Source organism: Rhamphochromis longiceps, linkage group LG3 (assembly GCF_057381845.1).
Source record: "Rhamphochromis longiceps isolate RC_006_pf linkage group LG3, R_longiceps_female_GT1.1, whole genome shotgun sequence".
Classification (NCBI taxonomy): Eukaryota; Metazoa; Chordata; class Actinopteri; order Cichliformes; family Cichlidae; genus Rhamphochromis; species Rhamphochromis longiceps.
In genome coordinates this window covers 70,324,481-70,340,908 of record NC_140559.1, presented here as the reverse complement: position 1 = coordinate 70,340,908, position 16,428 = coordinate 70,324,481, and the positions used below count along the sequence as shown (strand labels likewise).

The 16,428-nt window shown below is 43.3% G+C and overlaps 1 protein-coding gene and 1 long non-coding RNA gene across 2 annotated transcripts; one reads left to right on the top strand and one right to left on the bottom strand.

Moving 5' to 3' along the window:
• Positions 1–1,025: 1,025 nt before the first annotated feature.
• Positions 1,026–5,428, top strand: LOC146676607 (uncharacterized). Its single transcript, XR_014910543.1, has 2 exons — positions 1,026–2,448; positions 2,510–5,428. It is a non-coding gene; the product is annotated as an uncharacterized LOC146676607 (long non-coding RNA).
• Positions 5,429–7,166: 1,738 nt separating this feature from the next.
• On the bottom strand, positions 7,167–15,313 carry LOC146676606 (protein NLRC3-like). Its single transcript, XM_085401219.1, has 5 exons — positions 14,635–15,313; positions 12,727–14,518; positions 11,040–11,216; positions 7,494–7,567; positions 7,167–7,333 (listed from the first exon to the last, which is right to left on the bottom strand). Exons 1-5 carry the CDS (start codon positions 14,888–14,890, stop codon positions 7,167–7,169), a joined length of 2,466 nt encoding a protein of 821 aa, XP_085257345.1. The 5' UTR covers positions 14,891–15,313.
• Between the last annotated feature and the right edge of the window lie 1,115 nt (positions 15,314–16,428).

Here is a 16,428-nt window from a genome sequence, read left to right as displayed (position 1 = left end):
CAAACTAACTTGAGACCAAACACGGTAAACGTCACAAATCTCTCACGTATCAAAACTCTCTCTCTCTTTCGCTCACTCGCTCTCTCTTGCCGGTCACTCCTAAAACTTCCCCCTTTTGCTAAACAACCAAATGTCATGTTTCCATATCATTTTTGATTGGTCGACATGGTACATTTTCCCACCTATAGGGCTTTGGAGCGTGATGTCACGGGAGATGGGCCACGCCCCCTTCCGCCATGACAGTAGGCCAGCCAAAGGATACCATTTCAGCTATGGATCGTACGTGTTGTGTTGTCGGTTGCAACGTTAGATCACACGATCGTGAAGGCAAGAAGCTGGATAACGGGCTCTCTTTTCATCGTTTTCCATCCTGGAGGCAACGTGAGGGATCCCATGTATCCGATATTACTAAACAAAGACGTCAGGCTTGGATTGCAGCGGTGAGACGAGCGGATATCGAGTTCTCTGCAATCCCCAGCTTTTTGTTGGTTTGCTCACGGCATTTTCTTTCCGGTGAGTTCTAAATTAATTCATATCACTCTTGAAAGGCTTTTAGTGTTATTTTCAATGTGCTGAGGTCATAGATAATGAGATAAAACATGCTAATGTGTGATGCTGCAGAACCACATCATGTCGACTGAGTAGCTTATGATTTGGCATTATTGCAGGCAAACCAGCATATGAAATGGATGTAACAAATCCAGACTGGGCACCAACACTGCACATGGGGCATGACGACATACCTGTATCAGACTCGGACCGGCACTCAAGGCGTACGCAACGGAAGCGAAAAAGAGCACCCATCGGAGGTAAACAACCCCCCCCCCCCCCCTCTAAAAACATACTAAATTGCTATCACTGTACACTAATCCGCACATAACTTCCAGATGAATCACACACCTGTCATTGGAATATTGGTGTACATTTACCTTATGTCTAATTTTATCTTACAGGCTTTCGTTATGCAGCTGCAGAGTCTGAAGGTGTGCCCCGTGCAGAAGTGATTGATGAAGATCTGACAGAAGACCAACAGCAAAATCACAATGTCATGGAGGCAGTGGACAGCAGTTGTGTTGGACAAGTGGAGGTTGAGGTACCAGCTGCAAATGTGGATATACTGAAGAAATGTAAACCTTTTAAAATGATGACAGATTACAAACTCTCAGCTGTGTCTGTAATCAAACCTCTGTAACTTTGCTTCAAACACAACAAGAGAAAAAACTCTGAATGTTTCACATTAAAGTCGTACATTTCTCACTAAGCTCAATTATGTGACAGACATTTCATCCCATGTCAGTTTGGCCTCATCCTGGGCCGGATTATCCAGCACACACTCTGACCACAGGCCCAGGGGCCACGCACAGCTGGGCTCCATCCAAGAGACAGCAAACAAACCAACACAATAATAAAAAGCACCATGTGATCTTCTTACATCTTCAAGACAAACATAGTAAAAACATGAGCATATTTGTTTCCTGATAAAATGATGTGACAGGTAGAACAGAGTAAAGTGGTGGTGTTACTGTTAAGTCTAATTGTTGAATGTTGCCATTGTGTTTCTTAAATTTGTACAGTCTTAGTTCAAGCAGTAGGATCAAAGCCATTCCTTTGATCCTGACCACCTCTCCAACCACTCTGTGCTGGGGGAGGTTTTATTGTAGATACATCCTATCTGAAAGATCTGTTTCTTTTGATGTAAACTTCCTGGGTTTATGACCCTTTGGTCAGCAGGAGGTAACACACACAGACACACACACACACACACACACACACACACACACACACACACACACACTTACATACAGTGCCTTGTCTATGTAACCAAAGGGGGGTTGCAAGGGGAGGTGCTTTGTAAACTATTGTTTGAAGATTGTCAATAAAAGGCAGCGAGAGGAGGCCACCATTGGGGTCATTGTCGTGCTGGACACAGACGAGGCCTCCCTTGCGCAAGTAATGGATCGATCGACTGTCTTGTTTTCTTCATGATGAATAAGTCTCTAGAATTAGCGGGGCTTGTGGAAACACAGACCCAACATTTATTTGGTCCTTCGGAGCCGGAGCCTAACACATTGCATCCACCGAGGAGAGGGAGAGTACGCCACCGCAACGTCTGGGATGATTGACGTAAAGCCCTGGTGTTTTTGGCTTGCCACCAGGCCGGGAAGTTTGCTCCTGACCTCCCCTCGGGATGGATGACGATTGACGGGATCCAGAGGCTCTTCCCATGAACGTAAACAAACAGTGAGTACAGAAGGCCTTAGAGAGCGGCTACGGGCTGTGCGTTAAACGTGAGTCCGGGAGCGCGCTAGCCGCGTGAGAGAGACACAGGCTTCTCCGCCATTTGGGGCGTAGAGAGTTCTCCGCCATTTGGGGCGTGGAGATAACCTAGGTTCGGCGTCTCCGCCGTGAAGGAGTCCGGAATCTCCGCCATTTGGGGCGTTAGAGAGTGTCTGAAGGTTGAATTCTCCGCCATATGGGGCGTTTGAGAGTTTTCAACAGAGAGCGCTAGCTGTGCGTGCAGGCGCTAGCTGTGCGTGCAGACGCAAGCGATAGGCCTATGTTGTGTGTGTGTGCGGGCCAGACGTGGTCTGCGTGAGTGTGGCTGATTGTTAATGGAGAATAAAATGTGTAAGTCTGCCTTAGAAGGAGATTTAAAATTTATGGAGAAATTTTTACCAAGCAGTACGCAGTATGTAGGTTGTTGGCGTAAGAAATGTGGATTTGAAGGGACATTAGTGGAAGTTCAGTGTAAAATGCTGGTAGAAAGAATAGCTGTAAGTGTAGCTGGTAAAACAGGTAAAGCGAAGCAGAGGAAGGAATTGCAGTTAGCAATTGCTAAGTTGTGGCTGGAGCAGGTTCAGAAGAGGAGAGAAGCAAGAATGTTAGCAGAAAGTAGAGCCAGAGAAGAGCGTGAGAGAGCAGAGGCTGAGTATGGAGAGACATTGGGAGAAGCATTGAGTCCAAGACAGACTGGGCAGGGTAGGAAACAGAAAGTAAAGTTAGTGAACACAAACGTTACAACTACATATCCATCCCTGACACAAAACAAACAAACAAACAAAAAAAACATATGGTGTTTCTGTCCCAGAGTGTGAAGATGAAGAAAGTTTTTCTCCTGATCCAGTCCGTGAGTGTGTCTGACGTCATGGTGTGTGTGAAAGGTATCCAGCTGGGGCAGACGTGATTCTGCAGGTCACCTGCCCAGTGGACAAAAAGAAATAAAATAGTTGTGTGGATGAATGATAGCACGAAGAGTGTTTGGTGTTTCTAAGTCTGAAACAGCTGTAATGCTATTTTCTGTTTTGGAGAAAAGTACAGTTAAAGAAAAAAAAAACAGAGAGAGATGTGTGTTGTTTTAAGCAGTGATGAGAATAATGAAAGTGTGATGAGAGAAGAACACAAAAACATACTGAAAATGCATTAACTATACTAACCCTACATGCATTTACACATAAATGATACTCATGAAGACCAGACAGCATCTTAAGCATGAGATTCTGTTTGTCATCTTGTCCAAGTCACTAGTAAGATGAAAGTGATACATAGACTAGTGGACTGAATATTATAGGAGGACAGATGGTTGCATCATAGATGAGAGGTCTTAAATGAGTGAGCTGAGTGAGCTGATTGTGAGTTTCTGGTGTGTGAAGAAGTTTTACCATGGCACACATTTAGTTACATGAGAACTAAAACTTATTATGTGCTAAGACAACAGGGTTATGCTGTATGTTGTGTGTATGGCTGATTGGATGAATGTTTGAGATTAAACTGGCTGTTTGATTTGTCTTTTGTTATTTAAGTTGAGCCTGCCAATTGGGTTGTGACGATTTATCCCCCTGGCATGAAGAACACGTGTCATGACTTAAACAAGGCCTTTCTTTCCTTTGATTTCCTTTATTTTCTTTCTTTTATTTTGTTACTTTCATGGTGCACTGAAAGTTTTGTTTGATGATCTCTGTTTGAGCACGATCAGAATCGAAGCGTCGTCGAGAAAACTGTTGCAAAGTGAGCTTCTCCAAAATTAAAATGGGCTCAGGAGAAATCCACTTATTTGAGACAAGTTCCTGTCCAAAAGGATTCAGCGAGAAAATCCAGTCTAAATTATTTTTCTTTTTGAAATGACGTTGTTTTGCTGAGCGTGGAAACGGATGCGACGATAATTTCCACAATTAGCAAAAGAAGGAATCACTGAGTGAATGAGTAAGAGTTTTAAAATAAATGGGAAACTGACTGACTGACAAAAGCTGACAAGACTGACTGACTTAACACCATTGTGTGAAGTCAACCCCCACCTGACAAAGGTGTGGATGTGTCTCTGTGTGTGTCTCTGTTGCAGGAGCAGAAGGAGACCACAGGAGGAAACTTGGGTCACATGACTATGTGAACTCTGAAAATTTAACCTTTTTAGTTTAAATTCTATGTCTGTGAATTTACCATGTGTGTGTCATTCACTACCTTGTGTTGCTCACAGAGATTACTGTGAGAAAGTGTGTACACACCTGCGCAGCGCTAACATTTACATTTCTCTTTACAGCAGATGGTTAATCATGTGATTTGATCATGTGGTTTACAGCAGGACACAACTTAATGATGTTTCTCTACCACAGGATTACTGAGATTTTGTATGAAGAGAACTGTAGTTACAGGCTATATGTTGATGATGAAATTACACTGTGTTTTTGAGAGAATGTTACAGGGAAGAAATGAATGCAGTGTGAGACATACTGTGATGAGACCATTGTTACTTTTTCCACAGCGAGTGTTAACTTTATGACTTTTCACAGCTCCTCTGGAATCTGGATGGCCGACACCTGACAACCGGGATGAACCTTGTGTTTGGCTAATGTTGTTTTTCTTTAAGAGTGCTTGTAAAGGATTCAGCACAGACAGACGAGTGACAATTGAACAGATGTGCAGTGGTTACAGAATAGTTACATCGGGGCCCATTATCTGACCACACTGTTGGGCTCATGGTGAGTAACAAACTTAAGGGACGTCACTGATTACAATGTGGAATGACGGTGAGATGTTAAATAATTTGGAACAAATTATGGGGAAAAGTAGGAGTTTAATGATTTAGAATAAACCTGCAATGATACTTGTCTCTGTGATGCTGAATACTTTATTACTCTTATGATCTATAGTTGGTTGCAAATGTGAAGTTGTTTTAATTTTAAGACTTTGTCTTCTAGGATACAGGAGCTGGGAGCTAAACAAGCTGAACATTTCAATGCTGACTAATGTTTTTACACAGGGTTACAGCTTGGAGTGAAGCTGCTCCAAGGGACAAACCTTGGAGATTGTTTTAGGGAGACTGTGCAACACTCTTGTACATGTCTCATTGGGGAGTTGACACATGGCGAAAGCCGTGTGGCGAGAGGAGTGTCATTTTTTAATTTGTAGATATCGTGAGGTGCCATGACGAGAAGGAGTGACTGAGAGGATCGTCCACAAGATGGAAGCTGAGGCCAGGAGAGAGTTTTCAGGAGGATCGGAGATCACCTTCAGCACAGAGAGCTGTGTTACTGGTCTTCCAAAGGATCGTCACGAGGAGACTTTGCACAGCAAATCTTAAATAAGATGAAAGAGTTTCGACGTTGACGTTAAGGAAGACAACTAAGCTGTTTTCATTGGTTATATTATATCGGGTAAAAATCACCCGGCATTAGTGATCGTGTTACTATTTATAGCGATAGTGTTCTAGGGTTAAATCTTCAGCAGCGTTGGAAAATGGAACCTGAGGGAGCGTGCCAAGCTCCAAAAAGTGACAGTGCAGAGGAGGTCCAGCGATGGACTTGTGGTTCTGTGAACAGCACAAATGCCAGGTGACTGTAAAATAACTAACAGCACTTTTTCCACAAGTGAAGCCAGTAACTTACTATCCTAAAAGATTAGCTCTAGTTGCTCGTGCTTTACCTCCATGCGTGAGATCAGTATGTGCAGCAGTTTAAGCTGTACAATGTTTCAATAGTTTATTTCACCTTTTGACATTGTTAGTTCCACACGAGGTAGATGTCTACTACTGCAGACTAAACTTACATTTCTGACACCTACAAGACACTTGTCTTTAATGTTACTCTCACAACCACACATATTACCATAAAGTGGTGCACAATTCTGAATCTGTCCAACCCTTTTTGCCAACGGAGGAGGGCACTTCTCATGAGTGTAGAGAGCGCGAGGAGAAGAAGTGTAAGCTGAGGGATGACTTAATAGATGTGCCACTCGTTGAGGGAAAGGTTTGGTTTGCTGATGGTTTGAGTTTTACAACAGCAGAGGGACAGACTAGAACACGTTTTACTGTAGCAGACAGTGAGAGAGAGTTATCTATGTAGGACAACTAGCATGTTTCATATTTGCTTGAGCAGCAGAGATGCTAGCTTTAACGGAAGTGTGTAAAGCTGTAGAGAGACAATATACACTGATAGGCAGTATACATTTGCTACTGTACATTTCTTTGTAGTGCAGTGAGTGAGACGAGGTGTGACAACCTCTACAGGGAAACCTGCAGAACACACCAAACTCTTGCAAAATCTGCTGGAGGCAGTGTTATTAACCAGTAGAATTGCCGTTTGTAAATGTGCAGCACACATGTGAGGGAAAGATCCAGTTGCATTAGGGAAAGTTTTTGCAGATAAGATCACAAAAGAAGCAGCTGTAGTTAAACATGGTGTTAACATTTTATCAGTACAGCATCAGCAGACATGCAGGCCCACTCACCTACAGCAGGAAAACAGTTGTGACTTACAGAGGGAGCAAGCTTGCAGGATGATTTTTTATCTGTGTGATAAACCAGTACTGCCTGATAATTTGTATAAGACTGCTGCTATTTTGAGCCATTGGCTTTGCCATGTCTCAAACAGGAGGGAAATGAGCAGTCATTATACTCATTCTAGGATTATTAAATACTTTTTAAAAAAAAAAAACTTTTGCAGGCAGAGAGAACTAATGGAATAGTAAAGTTAAGATTTAGGAAGACAGGCAGGACATGGTTAGACTGTATAGAATAAGTACATGAGGATTACTCCAACAGAGAATGGTCTGACTCTTTGAGATTACACATGTTAGAGCATTTAGAGTTCCAGTCTTCTGTAGTGATGATAGAAAAGCAGAAGAGAGAGCGTATTAGCAGATTAGATGCTTGAAAATGTTTAAAAGTAAAGTAGTCATGAGAACAAATGATCTGCCAGATGATTCTGTTTCTCCGCAGGAGCAGAGTCTGAAGTCTGGAGATTGGATGTTGATAAGGCCATGGAGAGGAAGTGCTGGTCCAGTCCATGGTGGGAAGGTCCATATCGGATGCTGCTGACGACGACCACAGCAGTGAAGATTGCTGGAAGGAACACTTGGATATATCAAGCGCACTGCAAGAAGGTGACACACATCCAGGCCAGCTCGGAGTAAGTGGCAGGAAGACCGGGAACAAAGGGGGGGGAAAGCCTCCAGGGCCCCTCGTCTCAATCCGGTGAAGAAACCAACTGAGCCACAGGTACTCATCAGAATGGCTGGGAATGTGCTGTGCATCTTCTTGTGCCTGTGGACCCTGAGTGGGATGACAGGGAGCGCACTGGAACAGAGCAAACCACACCCAGTACCAGCATGGGTTTTCAACAACTACTGGTGGCAGTTTAAGAACACAACCGCTCACATAAAGAATGAGACCAATGGTTATGCTTGTGATGCCACTGGCTACACATTCTTCTGGACTGTGGCCCTATAGCATCACTGAGAGCGAGGCAGTTTGTCTGGTTGCTTTAGCAACACATCCGGGAACACTGCCAACTTTTCAACTGCTCTGAACCTGAATGGAAGGTTGATTCACCAGTAGCTGGGAAGGTGAACTGCTCTGGTGAGACAGACCTGCTCGTCTGACTCAAAGAATATGACTTGTTGCAGGACATTGAACAGCTAAACGAACTGGAAACAGGCCAATTGCCTATGTGTATGAAGGACAATGGATTAGCCCAAGTTGGAGATCAACCATGGAACATGGCAACATCACCTATTCTTTTGTCTTCTGCAAGAAGGATGTAAACAGAGAAGCCTTTTGTCTACATTACATCATGAACACTTGAGGTTTCGAGCCAAGAAGTTCAAAACAGCTTGATCCAATTTCCTTTACAAAGCTTTTTCTGTGGTGACAACAGGACAGGAGAAGAGTTGTAAATGCAGATAATTCACCAGTTGACTCTAACCCCCACAGGATGCCTACAGTGAAAAGATTTGGGGGGTTGATAGGAGTCATAAAGAAGGGTGTTGACCAGGCTGCAGCTTTGAAGTTAGCTGAGAGCCATATGGACAAACAATAAAGTCAACTGATGCGTTTAAATACCTATGTCTGTATACAGTTGGATTGTAGTGACATATGATTTTTGAGAATGATGATTCTTCTTGTTTGACCTTTGACATTCAGTTGTTTACTTGAAGAAATACATAATGAATTGCACGACAGGAGTAGATCCGCCACAAGGCTGGATAGCTTGGTTACCGTCTGGTCCTTGGTGGCATCTTCTTTTGAAAAAATTAATTCCTGTTTTTGGACTGTTGATACTGATTTGCTTATGTATAGGATGTAGTTTACTGTGTATGAATGAAATCTATACTGACACTGTCCAAACAAAGGGTGCATAAGTTGAAATTTAAGAACAATGACAAAAAGGAGGGAAATGTTAAGTCTAATTGTTGAATGTTGCCATTGTGTTTCTTAAATTTGTACAGTCTTAGTTTAAGCAGTAGGATCAAAGCCATTCCTTTGATCCTGACCACCTTTCCAGCCACTCTGTGCTGGGGGAGGTTTTATTGTAGATACATCCTATCTGAAAGATCTGTTTCTTTTGATGTAAGCTTCCTGGGTTTATGACCCTTTGGTCAGCAGGAGGTAACACACACACACACACACACACACACACACACACACACACACACACACACACACACACACACACACAGTGCCTTGTCTATGTAACCAAAGGGGGGTTGCAAGGGGAGGTGCTTTGTAAACTATTGTTTGAGGATTGTCAATAAAAGGCAGCGAGAGGAGGCCACCATTGGGGTCATTGTCGTGCTGGACACAGACGAGCAGTGTTGGTCAAGTTACTTGAAAAAAGTAATCAGTAACTAATTACTGATTACTCCCCCAAAAAAGTAATCCCGTTACTTTACTGATTACTTATTTTCAAAAGTAATTAATTACTTAGTTACTTAGTTACTTAGTTACTTTTTAAAAACACGATTTACAACCTGAAGAGGTGATAAAGTGATAGATCTTTCAGCCCAATTCTACTTTTTCTACATAATCCATCATACAAAATGTAATCAAATGGAAAAGTCTCTTTTTAAAACTTGTTTTATCAGTTTTAATCTTTTAACTTTATGCATCAAGCAAAACATTTAATTATATGCAACATTCTCTGACTTGAATAAATTAGTTTAACATTTAAACCTATTTTCTACACATTCCAGCACATAAAATAAAATATTTTTTGTGTTTTCACTCACTCTTTCAAACAGATGCAAGTAAAACACAGCAGAAAATAAATAAAGTCAAAGACTCAGCGGTCCTTTTGCTCTATTTTCACCTGTAAAGCAGGAGCAGGGTAGGCGGAGGGTTACCCTGGTGCAGGTGTGCTGCGGTCAGTTGAAGAATCCGCGCGAGTGTCTCTGTGAGTTTCCCATCACGTCGTAGCTACTCGGTGGTTGCTCGGAAGTTTAGGGGTTTTTTTCGCTGTAAAAAGAAGTTTTCTTCCCACGCACGATGGACGCTAATGTTTTTGTCACTTTTTATGGAATCAAACTCAAAGTAAGGTCAGTACTTCCACACTTTAAACGCTGCACGCTCATACTCTCTCCCGCACTCGATATATTATCTATTGTTGATCTGCACACAGCTGCTGTCACCAACGTCGCACTTGCTTACGTCACTGTCATGAGACATTCTCGCAAAAAAATCACGGTTTTAGTAACGCAGTAACGCAGCGTTCCTACGGGAAAGTAACGGTAATCTAATTACCGATTTTGCAATAGTAATCCCTTACTTTACTCGTTACTTGAAAAAAGTAATCAGATTACAGTAACGCGTTACAAGTAACGCGTTACTGCCCATCTCTGCAGACGAGGCCTCCCTTGCGCAAGTAATGGATCGATCGACTGTCTTGTTTTCTTCATGATGAACAAGTCTCTAGAATTAGCGGGGCTTGTGGAAACACAGACCCAACAGTTACAGCCTTTCTCCCCTCTGCTGCCGAGGCTGTTAGTCTCTCCCAAACTCAGCTACAGGACTTCCAAATGAATGAAAGCAGCAGAAGTGGCTTTACAAATGAAAGAGGAAGAGGAGAAGAAGAGGAGAGGGAGGCCACCCTGACCATCACTCCAGCTGAAAACATCACACTTCTATTAAAGTTGGTGAGAAAATGTTGAGCAGGATGAGCTGCTGGCTAATCTGGAGGCTGTAGCAGCAGCTCACAGTCACAGTGGATTTCCACTCATGAAAAAGCTCTGGCTGCTTCATTTGTCATCTCATATCAGAGACTTTAATGCTTCACTGAAGCTGTACTGTGATGCTTCCATATTCCAGTGAGGCCTCCATAATGATTTCAGCTGTTCTGTACACACACTGTGTGCCCTGTATGGCTCAAAGTCTCTGCAGCCTGTTTTTATCTGCTATCATCAGATCTTCATCATCCTCATTCACATCCCTCACACACTCTACAGCCTCATCAGCACTGACTTCATCTTCACTGACTGATGGAGCACAACATGAACCTGTGGAGGCTGAAACACTGTCCTGTCAAACATCTCCCCGTCACCACTCCACTTCTGTCAGCCTTTAAATGAACCCTGCTCAAGTCTGTCACTTCTGTTTGGAGCCAAAAGGAAAAACTGTTGTTCAGTCGTTTGGAAAGACAACATTTCTGAAAGCACTCAAACTTCTTCACATTTGTCTTCAGACACATCCTGAACATTTAGGAACTAAAGAAAGTTTCAAACATCAAAGACCTGAAATATAGAAAAACAACAAAAGCTGCAGTCAGTGAACTCACCTCAGAGTCTCCAGTCGACAGTTTGGACTCTCCAGTCCAGCACACAGAAGCTTCACACCTGAATTCTGGAGGTCTTTATTTCCACTCATGTCCAGCTCTGTCAGATGGGAGGGGTTGGACTTCAGAGCTGAGGCCACAACTTCACAGTGAGACTCTGAGAGTCCACACTGAGTCAGTCTGTGATGATAGAAAATATAAAATGTGTTATTATAAAAGCAGAAAATCTGCATTATAAACACAGACTGAATGTATATGAAGACAAAACAGAGTGAGGTCATAATCTGATGAATCTGCTCTTCACATCTGTGCTTCAGCTCCTCTTACTGTGTTTGACATGACACAACGATTGAGTCTCTCTCAGACCTGCAGACTTTTAATGAGAATCTTTGTTTGGCTTTAATCTGCAGATGAAGGAGGAAGATGGTGTCACATTTAGGCTTCCATAATGTCCACAGTCTGTCACTGAGATCTGATCCAGAGTCAGAGTGAAGACACACATTTGGACTGCTTCCTGTTTTGACTCCAGAACATTTTGAATGAGTTCAGCTCAGTGAAGAGTTCCAGCTGGAAAGATGATCTCTGTTTGCTACCTGCTGTCAGGTACGACTGTTCACGTCCACACGCAGGAAAAACCTGCTGACTGTTACCAAACGGAGCAGAAATCTCATCACTGGACAATAATGATGAATGAACTCAGAGCTGCTGATATCAGATCTGATTTCAGGGGAACTAAACACAGAAATGATTGGCTCATTTGAGCTTTCTGAGCCATTATCTGCTGGTGTGTCGCTAGTTGGCAGAAAATGATTTGTATTCCTGTTCAGGGCTTCAGTGTTTATGAGTCCAGATCCAGGTGACAGCAAGTCAAAATGAGTTTACCTGTCTGTGTCCAGCAGCAGCCTGTATTCACTTTGAATATTGTTATAACCTGACATGGATCAGTTTGTCTTTGATTGGTTTGTAAATGTCACTGTTTCCATTGGACCTGAGTGACGTACAAAGACAGAGAGGGAGAGAAAGGAGAGAGAGGATGGAGACAGCAAAGAGAGAGCAAACACAAACAGGTGAGAGTGGACAGGTGACCAAGGTCAGCAACCAATCAGAGAGCTTCTGTTTGACCCACAGTCACTGATGATGACTGCACATAACCAAGCAGTGTGTTACTCTGATATCAAATATGGATCCTGCTCTTATAATAATGATCATCAGATGATATTATTGTGTTATTTTGTAGCTGAATACGATGTTTGTGTGATTATCAGTGAAAGAAGCAGTGAGGAGGATGGAGAGAGAGAGAGGACAGAGGCTGAAGTTAGAAACACTAAAAGGATTTTTCATGGATTTCATGGATGATTTGAGTGATTTCCAGCAGGACACTTAAACATGTCAGTGGACGTCCTAAAGAACATATTCACTGATATGAAACGTGTCATTGAACAGGATTAATATCAGTGGAAACATGGTGGAAACAGCTGTGACTGCATGGATGTGACACACTTCAAATCTGTTCTCCACTCTTGGATTTGGGATCCATGGAGCTGCTGCTGAGTCTGTACAATAAAGGAATGGTGTGGAAGGTTGCAGCGTACGGACACAAACACTTTGTGGTTACAATCTGATTTTATTTTCAACATTAAACCACTAACCTACACTGATCAATGATGTTAATGATCACATCTGGACTCACCCAGCCTTTCTGCAGTTCCTCACAGCTGGAATCAGTCTCTGTCGTCCCCACACTGATGTGTTGTACTTCTGCAGGTCAAACTCATCCAGAACCTCTTCTGACATCTGCAGCATGAAGGCCAAAGCTGAGCACTGGATCTCAGAGAGTCTCTTCTTTGATCTGTTCTCTGACTTCAGGAACTCTTGGATCTCCTGATGTACTGAGAGGTCGTTCATCTCCATCAGACAGTGGAAGATGTTGATGCTTCTGTCAGGAGAGATTTCATCACTGTTCATCTCCTTCAGGTTGTTGATGACTCTCTGGATGGTTCCTGGACTGATCTCTGTCTGACCCAGCAGACCTACTAAGAGTCTCTGGTTGGACTCCAGACAGAGGCCATGAAGGAAGCGAACAAACAGGTCCAGGTGGCCATTTTTACTCTGGAGGGATTTATACATGGCTCTGCTCAGGAAATCATCCAGAGAGGACTTGTTGTATTTTTTTCCCAAAAAGTTCTTCAGCACCTTTGTCTTCCTGTTGGTGTGACAGTGGAACATGTAGACTGCAGCCAGAAACTCCTGAATGCTCAGATGAACAAAGCAGTAGACTGGTTTCTGGAAGATCACACACTCTCTTTTGAAGATCTCTGTACAAACTCCTGAGTACACCGAGGCCTCTGTCACATCCAGACCACACTGCTCCAGGTCTTCTTGGTAGAACATGATGTTTCCTTTCTCCAGATGTTCAAACGCCAGCCTCCCCAGCTTCAGAAGAACTTCCCTGTCAGCCTCCGTCAGCTCCTGTGGACTCGTCTCACGTCCCTCATGGTACTTGTTCTTCTTCCTCTTTGTCTGAACCAGCAGGAAGTGTGAGTACATGTCAGTCAGGGTCTTGGGCAGCTCTCCTCTCTGCTCTGTAGTCAACATGTGCTCCAGAACTGTAGCAGTGATCCAGCAGAAGACTGGGATACTACACATGATGTGGAGGCTCCTGGATGTCTTCATGTGGGAGATGATTCTGCTGGACAGCTCTTCATCACTGAATCTCCTCCTGAAGTACTCCTCCTTCTGGGCGTCAGTGAAGCCTCGTACTTCTGTTAGCCTGTCAACACATGTAGGAGGGATCTGATTGGCTGCTGCGGGTCGGGAAGTTATCCAGACGAGAGCCGAGGGAAGCAGATTCCCCTGGATGAGGTTTGTCAGCAGCTGGCTGACTGATGACTTCTGTGTGACATCAGACAGCAGCTTCCTGTTGGTGAAATCCAATGAAAGTCTGCTTTCATCCAGGCCGTCAAAGATGAACAAAAGCTGAGAGACAGCCAGCTTCTCTGCTGTGACCTTCTGTAATGTTGGATGGAAAACATGGAGCAGCTCCAGAAGACTGTACTGCTCATCTCTGATCAGGTTCAGCTCCCTGAATGAAAGCAGAACCACCACACTGACATGTTGGTTCTCCAAGCCCTCTGCCCAGTCCAGAGTGAACTTCTGCACTGAGAAGGTTTTTCCAACACCAGCCACGCCGTTGGTCAGAACCACTCTGATGGGTCTCTGTTGGTCAGGTAAGGCTTTAAAGATGTCCTGGCACCTGATTGGAGCGTCATGGAGGGCGTCCATCTTGGAAGCTGTCTCCAGCTGCCTCACCTCATGTTGGGTATGAACCTCTTCACTCTGTCCCTCTGTGATGTAGAGCTCAGTGTAGATGGTGTTGAGGAGGGTTCTACTTCCTGTTTCATCACTTCCTTCAGTCACACGTTCACATCTCCTCCTCAGACTGATCTTATGTTCATCTAAAACCTCCTGCAGACCAACATCTGCTGAAAGAAAGAAAAACAATGAGACTAAAGAGAAAGAAAACTCTTCAATGTCTGAACAACACAAGAAGTCCAGTTTTCAGAAATGAGTCCATCAGCAGACAGATGTTCAGTCTTACTTTGTACACAGCTGCTCTGACTGGCTGTCTGCAGTCCAGCTCTGCTTCTGGATCTTTCTCCACACTGGGGACAGGAGGAGTCTCCTGATGAAGCAGACTGGTCCCAGTATGAGGAGATGCACTGTCTGCAGAACCAGTGTCCACAGTTGGTAGAGACTGGATCCTTCAGGACGTCCTGACACAAAGCACAGCAGGACAGCTGCTCCTCCTCACAAACACCACTCCTCTTCCTCTCTCTGTGAACACATTTCTTCATCACTAAAACATTTACTGTCAGTGAAAAACATCCAGATGTGACCAAACTGCAGTTCCTCACAGTTCCTTTGATTTCATCAACACTAATGAGCTGCTCTTCCTGTCTGCCTGTCTCATTAAACACTGAGCGATGAATACAAACTCAACACTTCCTGCAGACTTCCTGACTTCACAATAAAAGCTTTCCATCAGAGAGAGACAGTTATGACTTTCACTGTTTTACAGCCGCTGTGTGCAGATTATCTGGGTCAGTTCACTCTGAAGCAGCTTAGAAGTGTCCGTGTAGAGCCGTGGTCTGACACACAGAGACTTCTGATTTTCTCTATTTAAACAAACATGATGAAGATGAGCAGATTTCTCTTCTAGTATAAACTCTGTGTCTCTCTGGCTGGCTCATGATGGCTTTTCAGGTTTTATGTTTTGCTCTCTCCTGCTATGGCTTTGCCTGCCTGGGTGGAGCTTGTAATGGCCTCTCGCTCTTGGTCCACACAGCTATGATGATAACACCACCTGTTGCTGACTCACCTGGGCTTACCGGTAACCATTTAACGCTGCGGCATGGAGCAAGTCAAAGTGGAGATACTTCTTTCCACCTTTGATTAGACTCATTATAAAAAGGAAACAAAGTTTGAACACAGTCATGTTTCCAGTTCACTGACTTACATTTATTCCATGGACACTCACTCTAACCTGAAGCACAGCTACAACCCAACATTGTTGAGGCCTCATCTCCTCCTTTCCTGACTGTAGAGGTTAAATATGCAACAACCAACAAATAAAAGAATTTGGTTCATTTCAAAGAAATTCACACGGTGACCAAGTAAAGTAACCGTAGTAAAGGAGACAACATCCCGTTGATGGTGGGATTATTTGAAAGATTTGCTTTAGTCACGTCACCAAATGCAGTTGAACCACCCGTGGATCCATGTTTGACCATTCTACCACTCTGAGCTCTGCTTTTGAATAATTTTATTATTATCATCATTCATTTATTCATTCTTTGGAGGGGGGCTATTTCCTAATGCCGCCCTAATAAGCTGATGTTCAAGGGGAAATATAACAGAAACTCTTTCAGTGTTATTCATTAATAAATTAACAGATAAACTGTGAAGAAGAAAAAACTGAGATTTAAAGGAGAGAGTGAGAAACTTGATCATCCATCCTCATAATACATGTTTATCAGTATCTGCTGTGACCATACTGCAGTAATAACTACAAGTCTACATTTCTGTGACTGTTGATCAATCACAGCAGGAATCTGAGCTCATCTCTGCACACAGAGCAGCTTCAGCTCTGGGATAAACTGCTCGCTTCACGTCCTTCTCAGCTCACAGACACTCATCCTGATATTTTCCTTTAACATTTGATGGTATAATTCATCTGAGTTTACACTTTATCTGCATAAATACAGAAAAACAGACCCAAACACCAGAAACCATCAGTTTCACCATGTAGAATATATTGTTGTTTCCTTGCTTTTAATTCAGAGAAAAACTCTGATTTAGATTTTCTCTGTTCTCTTTGCCACAGCCCATCCCA

Excerpts from the sequence above, each read along its gene's own strand:
- LOC146676606 (XM_085401219.1), bottom strand. The coding sequence starts at position 14,890 with ATGAAGAAATGTGTTCACAGAGAGAGGAAGAGGAGTGGTGTTTGTGAG. Across the intron at positions 7,568-11,039 it reads TGTCGACTGGAGACTCTGAG|TGCGCTCCCTGTCATCCCAC; the intron begins GTGAGTTCACTG and ends GCTCTGTTCCAG. Across the intron at positions 7,334-7,493 it reads ATTCCCAGCCATTCTGATGA|CAATCTTCACTGCTGTGGTC; the intron begins GTACCTGTGGCT and ends TGTTCCTTCCAG.